This window comes from Dermacentor silvarum, chromosome 7, assembly GCF_013339745.2.
Source record: "Dermacentor silvarum isolate Dsil-2018 chromosome 7, BIME_Dsil_1.4, whole genome shotgun sequence".
Taxonomy (NCBI): Eukaryota; Metazoa; Arthropoda; class Arachnida; order Ixodida; family Ixodidae; genus Dermacentor; species Dermacentor silvarum.
In genome coordinates this window covers 36,836,945-36,845,589 of record NC_051160.1, presented here as the reverse complement: position 1 = coordinate 36,845,589, position 8,645 = coordinate 36,836,945, and the positions used below count along the sequence as shown (strand labels likewise).

General features: G+C 45.7%; 1 protein-coding gene across 1 annotated transcript in view; it reads left to right on the top strand.

Moving 5' to 3' along the window:
- Positions 1-1,068: 1,068 nt before the first annotated feature.
- The window catches only part of LOC125946685 (papilin-like), a 29,321-nt gene continuing 21,744 nt past the window's right edge, over positions 1,069-8,645 (top strand). Inside the window, exon 1 of the mRNA XM_049670537.1 lies at positions 1,069-1,190. Coding sequence (XP_049526494.1) covers positions 1,136-1,190 — 55 coding nt within the window. The 5' untranslated portion in view covers positions 1,069-1,135. The remainder of the gene's footprint in view (positions 1,191-8,645) is intronic.

Below are 8,645 nucleotides of genomic sequence, written 5' to 3'. Positions count from 1 at the left end.
GCTGATTTTGTTTGTTTGTGATGCTTCGGTTTACACACAGCACGTAAAAATTTAAGCTGAACAAAGTAGCAACAGGACCGACACAACAATAACGAGGTATGCGGTTTCTAGGACAGAAAGGTTTGAAGTTGAAGAAACGTGTTTAGGATTCAAACCTGGCAGTATCTCTTTTTTTCGGGGCGGTCGCTTTACCATTTGAGCTAACTAAAGGCTAGAAGTTTGCAAAGTGATGCCAGATTTTTGGCGACTTAAAACAATGAGACATAGAATTTGGCAAATCAAATATTTAATGAACCTTCCTGTACATTGCGGGTTTCCCAAGAATTGATTTGGCGTACACATAGCTTAGGCTTATTTGCTAGTAAATGCATGTGAAATATGAACTCATTACTTTATGCCAACATATTTAGCTCTTTTCTCTTCTGAGCTCTAATATATTAGGTTTGTTAGAAACAAACAATGCGATAAATAAACATTTTCCCAGAAGTATCAGCAATTCATTCTGCGACTCCGTAAACACAAGGCTAAAGCTTAGGGTTTTTTACATGCGCAAGCAAAGCTGCTTCTTTATTCGTACCATGAGGTATATTACTGAGTCCTCAGCTGTCTTGCAATGGCGTGATTTACGCTAACAATTGAAGAAAGTTAGCTAACCATTTCTCATGCACCGTTTTCCAACAAATCTCAACATCACCTGGCATACGAACTCCTGCATTTTGCCAGCATCTGAAGTTCCTGCCGTTAGCATAATGTCAAGTATAATCTTTCTACCTTATTATTGAGCGTAAAATGCCACGTAACCAACGCCTGTTTTTAATATTAAATGCATCTCTACGCAAAGCGAATTATTTGTCCCCCATAAAGCGCATAGCTGTGCAACGCGAAGCCGCCAAGAAACGTCAGTCTTACTTGAAACAGCTGAGGCTGGCAAAGCTGTCATTGGAAACCGAGTGTATCTTCTTCCGTATTACTTATGCATGTACCAAACAACATAAAAACTTACAAGGTCATCGTTTCCTCAAAAATGTTTTTGAACAATGGTATTCTATTGTATGAAATTCAAGCTTATTTCGCTGTACTGCCGCAGTCACTGGTGACCGATTTGTTCGGAACCATGTAAAGCAGTTGCTTAAGAATGAATATTCCTTGCCGGATATTAGTGGCTCTTATATTTGTCGCCTTTGTGCATGGTAAGTCATCTGCTTCTCCTCCTGCGTCTCTCATTCATGCATATAAATGTTCAATACAGCTTTATTCAAGGTACTTGAAACAGAGTCTGTTTCCTATTGCTTTAACCAAATATATTTTTGTTGAAACAAAAGCATCGCAGAACCTTTAGCACAAGCCATTTCAATGGTTTGTACGTCATACGTGGAGGCCATCGGAAATCTTAACGTTTTATATAGAGGCATAAGAAATAGCTTACCACCTAGCTCAGAATACTCAAATGTGCTTTATTTATGAGGGTGTGAAAAGTACAGATTAGGCACACTTGCACAGCATCCTCAACATTGTATAAGTAGGCAAGGTTTTCTGGCCGACTTGACTCATTTTATGCGAGACACAGATGAATAGAACAACCTTCTTAGCTTTCATTTCGCTTTGCTTCTCTTGGTTATACTTGATTTGTAATTGTTGAAACAGCCGTCAACCTTTATAATAGGTTTTGAAAATTCTTCGTCTGCAAGAATCCTTAGTTATACGGGAGCAAAAACGATGGCAGTACATAGTACGCTAACTACAAAAGTAAGCGCTATGTATACTTACAAAATGATGATTGTGACGTTTGGGTCGCTGCGGGCGCTTGCGTCACTGGTGAACTTGCAAACTCTCATTTATGAAAATGACATTTCTGTACTTCGTATCTCTTACAACCTTGCGCTTTCACGTGCACTAGGAAACGCTCTCGTACGTTGAACGCACGTCAAGTTTACTGTTAGATACTTCGAACGTGAGTGAAGTCCGAGCGTACTATCATTAGGATAGGCGGCAGATAATGAGAATAAATCTCTGTCCTACGGCAGGGCAGTCAAATCCTCTAACCAGTGGTCCACCAGCATACGCATTCTTCTATGCTGTTATAGTCATGCTTTTAAAAGTCGGACGCGCGCGTCATGTGCCAGTTTCTCGTATTCCCTCGTAAGAGCTATCGCTTTGACCACTGATCTCTACTTCAGGAGGCTGCATAGCGCATCGAGTGCCCTCGACTGAAGCCACCGGAAGTAAGCTCCCTCGTCTCGGAAGTAGACGCCTTGCTATTTGCAGCGACATTTTGTCTGCACGGCAGCTCGGTATCTTATTTTCTACTGGTTAGATACCTGGCTATCATGCCGTAAACTGCCCCAAAAGGCCGAAGATGTCTTTTGGGTAGACATCAAAAATCGGCCATCGCTGCGCCGACAGCATCGCTAACATGAGTGACACGAGCTGGAAGCAGCTGGCGATTGAGAAAACTCTTTATGTAGGAAAAATATCGCATATGGGTTCAGAGTATTGTAAAAGCCCTTACCAGACATCAAGAGACAACAGCTTCTCCTGAAATGAGTTACACGACGAAGAAGTCCTACCTCCGCAATATTACCCGACCGCACGCACTAGTATGGGCTGCATGCGCCCTACTTCTGGGACCAGCCACCGCACAACGTTGCATTTCCGTTGGCTTCACCTGCACCTGGCTCGGCGAGTGCCGAAACGGCATCCAGTAAAGCATAGTACAGATTATAGCACTGCACCGGCTCTGGTTTACCCTGCCGGGCCGGGTAGGGAAGTTTTTTCATGGGCTCGGGCCGTGCTTATATAGGCACGGTATGTGTTTTTCGACCCGGGCCCGAGCCGAGCTTGGGTTTTCTCACGCGGGCCCGGGCCGGGCTCGGACTTTCTGGTGGTGCGCATGTAACGTGCAGCGAGTTATCCTCGCGCGTCTGGACTCTGAAAAACATGTTGCCCTCGGCGCAGCTGTAATCTAGCAGTGCTACACCCGTGTACTTCCCTTTTCTTATTCCGTGGTATTTTGCGCTGTTGGAACAGAATGACTCTCCGGCAGCACAATCGTTCGCAATAACGACGTACAGTCCTCACTTGCATCGGTAACTCACCTTTGAGACTTCAATAGTACTGTTATGCGTTGCATTCGAACGGAAACGACTATTCGGCGTCGTACAGTTTATCAATAAGACTTGCATATATATATATATATATATATAAATTTTGCCTGCTATAATTATTACTTCTGCGAATGAGAGTGCTGTGCAGCATTCACTAATAATTGTGTTACTGCACACAAGTGCGCTTAATCCGGTCGGGAGTTCTCCCTTTTTCGATTAGTGCATTTAGCACATTTGTTATATTTAACTTATACATTCTGCATATATATGACTATGTACCCTTTGCTTTAATTACCTAGAAATAAATCGGTCATTCTTGGCACCATGCAGTTAATAAACCTGGTTTATTTCACTTGTTTTCTCTATCATTGTCCCTGATCAATATCGACCAACAAGAAGCGCGCGTAAAAAGACACGATATCAATAATAACATTTTTTTGCGTAGCTTCATGTTGCAGAGATACCAGTTACATTTAGAGGACAGTTGTAAAAACAGTAGTTCACCTGGCTAAAACTACATCTGGTACCGGCCGTCAAGAATCATGGGCGCACCAAAGCAACTAAAACATTAAAAATATCTACTGCAAATATCCGTTCTGTGAGAAAAACTGGGCCTCCGCCAGCGTTCGCGTAAACTATATAGGCTAAATATAGTGTTCCCAGTGGAGCGCATTTTCGCACATAACGCTCAATGTCTTTTTCGGTCTCGGGCCGGGTTCGGGACGGTTTCGAGCCGGGCTTGGGCCTGACTCGGGCCTAAAGTAAAAGGGTGGCGGGCCGGGCCGGACGGGCAACGTAGATTATTTCCGGGCCCGGGCCGCGCCCGAGTCTCGCCATAACACTTTTGGTCGGGCTCGGTGGGGCATGCCCAACGAAAAAACGGGCCCGGGCCGGGCCCCGGTTGAAAGAAACAGCCCGTGCAGTGCTCTAGTACAGATCAGTGGCTTTCACACGCTGTGATAGGCTGCAATGCTTTCGGAATCGGTCCATAGTTCTTGCCAGACGGATGCCTAAATATTTAGTGAGGTCCGCCTAAAACGAATTCGTGTTATAGCAATAGTAATTGGTTGATTTTAGGACAAATCTTTTTGTCTGTTCACAGTCCTTACAAATATTTGTGGCAGCCTGAACATTTCATAAAAGAATTTCACTCGAAGGCGTTCTATTTGAATGTGTCAATTCAATGCATCAACGAGAAAATTCTTCGGTACATCTAGATAAGTTTGAAGGACGCAGCGGCCGTATGAAATTCAAACGTTCAGAAACATTCTACATACTAAGAGTGAAGCTGTTAAAACTGGAGGAGAAATGACTGAAGTCCGCAGAAAACTCCGTGCCGTTGCCTAGCAACAACCAAGCCACAGCAGTGCACCACCTCGCCTTACCTCACCTAGCCGCGCATGCGCCGAAGCAGTAGTAACGCAGCAGCCGCCGCCAAGTCACGCCCACCGACGGGAACACTCTGTGCCGCCGCCGCGCCGAGCTACTACAGCAGCTGGTAAACCGTTTCCCCCTACGCCGAAGCTACCGAAAGTCGGTCGGTGCTACACGTCGCCCTGCAACCAACTACGTCATAACTGACATAAACACCCTGTGTGCATGCGCTTGGCCTCGTAGTATGCCATAAAAGGGGCTGCGCCTAGTTGTGTCAACTTTCGATAGATATCGAGAGAGGGATAAAACTTTATTCTACCCATGATGGGGTCTGTGGTGGCGGGTGTTGGGAGACTAACTCCCAGGCCTCCCCTTCCTCAGACGGCGGCCAGTCCTTGCTTTCTGGGGGCGTTTTCCGCCATCCGGAAGGCCCAGAGCTGCTCTTCTGGGTCCAAGCTGAGCAGCAAAGTCTCCCACTGCCCGGCCGTATAGTTATTATGCGTGTAGTGTTAGTGCTATGGGTGTTGGTGGGTGTAGCTTTCGGGCATGCCCACATGACGTGATCGAGGTCAGCAGGCTTTGCATAGTCGGGAGTATGCATCGGGGTAAATGCGGTGGTATAGCACGTGGTTTGGGAAAGTTGGCGTCTAAAGTAGTCGCCAAGTGGTGGATTGTGGTTTATTCAGTGTTTTGTGTGCTGGGATGTATCGCAACCGCTTTCTGCAGTAGTGGAGCAGGATTTCTCTGAATGTGACCATGCAACAGCGTATGTGGCAAGCAACAGCGTACTTGGAACTGTGCCAACCTTGGTTAGCCTGCCTGCGTTTGTGGCATGCCAGGAACGCTGTCGCTCGTAGGCCCCAACGCATCCAGCGCTAGTGACGCAAAATGTCGCGAAGGGCAAGGTTCCTCCGAAAATGATCGCTCGAGAATACCTTCTCTACAAGCCTAGTGAAGTTAAAAAGTATGCTAGGCTGGAATTACAAAAGAAACAACAGCACAATAACCTACAACAGCAATGCGCTCGGCCTCGGAGTTAGCAATAAAAAAACGGGCAAGTTTGCACTCGGTCGTGAAAAGCTTAGGCACAGCGCAACTGTCAATCCTCAGGTCGAGTATTGCGAAGTGATAGCAAAATACTAGGCCAAGCAAAATCTACTTACACACCTAGCCGCAACCAAGTTACAGAACCAGGCAGTAACCAAGTTAATACCTAGCAGTAGCAGCCAGTACGACTTAAGGATCGACAGTGTCATTGTGCCTATGGTTTGTACGACCAGGTGCAAACTTGCCCATTTTTTTATATTAGCACTTGTAGTGCATTTACGGATAATGCAAAGTTGCGATCAATACGTACCTGCGATTTAACAGAATTAGTCGGCGCTATGCCATTTGATGACATAAACAAAGCATGCAAAGAGAACCCATACAAGATTTAAGAAGGTTAACGCTGGACCTGCCTCGCTAAACTGGTTAATTTTTGCTTATGTTTTGTGTTTCTGGACAGTGCTTTTTTATGGACCCGATGCTATTTCCTTTGTTCTATCGATTTCCGTATTTACTGGATGCACTTGGATTTATCACGTAACCTTGCTTTGCTCACTTCCCTGGCTTTCTTCGCATTGCGTTTGTGTACGCTGAATGACACAATAATAAGCATTGCACGTACTAAGATGGCTTTTCAATCCCAGTGACCCAGCCCTACCCTATAGGAATCAAAACAGCGGTGTGGCCGAGTTGGTTAAGTTCGTGGCGTAATTTATCAGCACGAACCACTGAAGTGCGGAAAGAAAACAATTGTATTCGTACTTTTTCGCCCTTCCACATGTCGCGCCATGCTGCTTAGACATTTTCCTTAAAGTTCTTTCCGCACTTCAGTGCCTCGCGCTGCAGAATTTACATCTTGAACATATAGGAATCGTAGATCGAAAAAGAAACGCTTAACCTTGCACTCGGCCGCGCAACGCTTGAAACAGCGAAGTTGTGCGATTGTAGCGCAGCATTTTCCGGAAGTGCGCGCGAACTTTTCGTCTGATTACTGATGATGACGATAATTTCTTTTCGCGCGTCTCTGGCATATGGCCGTCACTGCGCGTTGCATAGCGCAGCTCGCAATACCGAAATCGAGTTGCAATGCCGACAACGCGTTCCAGCAGACCCGCTCCGTGAATGCATCTCTCTCTGTCACTCTCATAGCGCGCAAAAGCTCTTCACTTCACAGAGCACGAGCGTGCGAACGCGCCAGCTGTGGACGCAGACGATGACGCTCGAACGCAATCAAATGGTTCGCATAAATGCATGTTCTGCAAGCGTAGGTGTGTAGCGTAGTGGTTACGGTGCCCGCCTTGGGACCGGGAGTACGTGGGCTAGAATCAAGCTTCGGCAAGAAAGTTTATTTTCTTTTATTTCTTCATAGTTTCTTGATACGACCCACAAATTACGGCTGGCTTAAAGAGGTTCGCTGTTAATAATAACCTTACCGTCCTGCAAAGCTAACACATGTGTGCCTGCTGAGAGCAAGAAGTTATCAAAGTGATGATGATGTGTGGTGTTTTATGGCGCAAGGGCCAGTTATGGCCAAAGAGCGCCATGCCAGTGTTTGTGAGTGTGCAGTGGAGCGATGAATTCTGACAAGTAGATGAAGTGTGGCTGTAAAGGGGCCTAAAAATATTCGCTGTAAAATGCGTAAAATATACATGCACTAAAATCATGGCAATGACTAATGAGGTGTACTATGAAATGAAGAATGCACTGAGAAAGAATGACACGATATTTAAAATATTTAAGATGTAGTAGTTGGAAAGAAGCACTACTGCCTAAACAGAGCCCTTGAACCACAAGGGCCTGGAGGCATGTGCTTATACAAAACTACCATCACAGCGGCATCCTCTGGAGAGAGGATGCGCTATGAATTTATTGGGCTTATAACATGCAGTACCACGTCATTTAAGAAAGCGAGGACTGCTTTAGTGCTAAACAGCGGTTCCTCACCAAGAAACATACTGGGATGCAGAGGGACATGATAGCGGTAAGCTAAAGGGAAATGTTTTTTTCTATCTGCTTCGGCATCCCGACACTCCAGGAGAACGTGGAGGACGGTTAGCCTCTCACCACATCTACCACAGGTTGGTGGTTCATCCCCGGTCAACAAAAAAATATGGGTGCCAAATGTATGACCTATTCTGAGACGACAGAACAGGACATCAGTTCGCCGTGTTCTCGTTGCGGAGGGCCAGAAACCTAACTGTGGCTTAATCAAGTGAAGCTTATTATTTGTTTGTGCATCCCACAGACGTTGCCAATGGCTTCGCAATTTCTTACGGAAGAAATGTTTCAAATCTGTTGCAGAAACAGCAGCTGTAGGATTAGTAGCGTGCGATGTTATTGACGTAGCCATTCGGTCAGCTAGCACATTACCCTCAATGCTTCTATGGCCAGGCACCCAGCATATAATGATATGCTGGTTAGATACATACGCTCTACACAGTACGGAATAGAGCTCAATGAGTATAGGATTTTTCTGTTTACAGGGTGACTTTAAAGCGTTTACGACACTTAGAGAGTCTGTAAATATGATTGATTTTTGAACTTTAGATTTCCTTATATGCCTCACAGCTGACAATAAAGCATAGGCCTCAGCCGTAAAGATACTTGCTTCCGGGTGGAGTACACCGGATTCCGAGAAGGATGGGCCGACGGCTGCATACGACACCCCGTCACGTGACTTAGAAGCGTCTGTATAAACCTCTGTGCATGTGTACTTGGACTGGAGTTCAAGGAAATGCATTTTGATATGTGCCTCTGGTGCGTGCTTAGTGACCTCCACGAATGATGTGTCACACTCTATGAGCTGCCACTGCCACGGCGGTAACAGTTTCGCTGGAGCCATAAGACAGTGTTCAAGCAACGGAACACCCATTTCCTCACTAAGATTCCGCACACGCAAAGAGAACGGTTTTCTCGATGCCGGTAGATTTTGGAAGAGTGTGGCAGTGGTCATGTCGTTTATGATTGAATAAGAGGGATGTTCAGTGTTCGCGTGTACTCTAAAAAAATATGTAAAACTATTATATGAACGCTGCAGATGAAGTGACCACTGATTCGACTCTACGTAGAGGCTGTGGATCGGACTTGTTCGGAAAGCACCGGTCGCGAGGCGGATGCCCA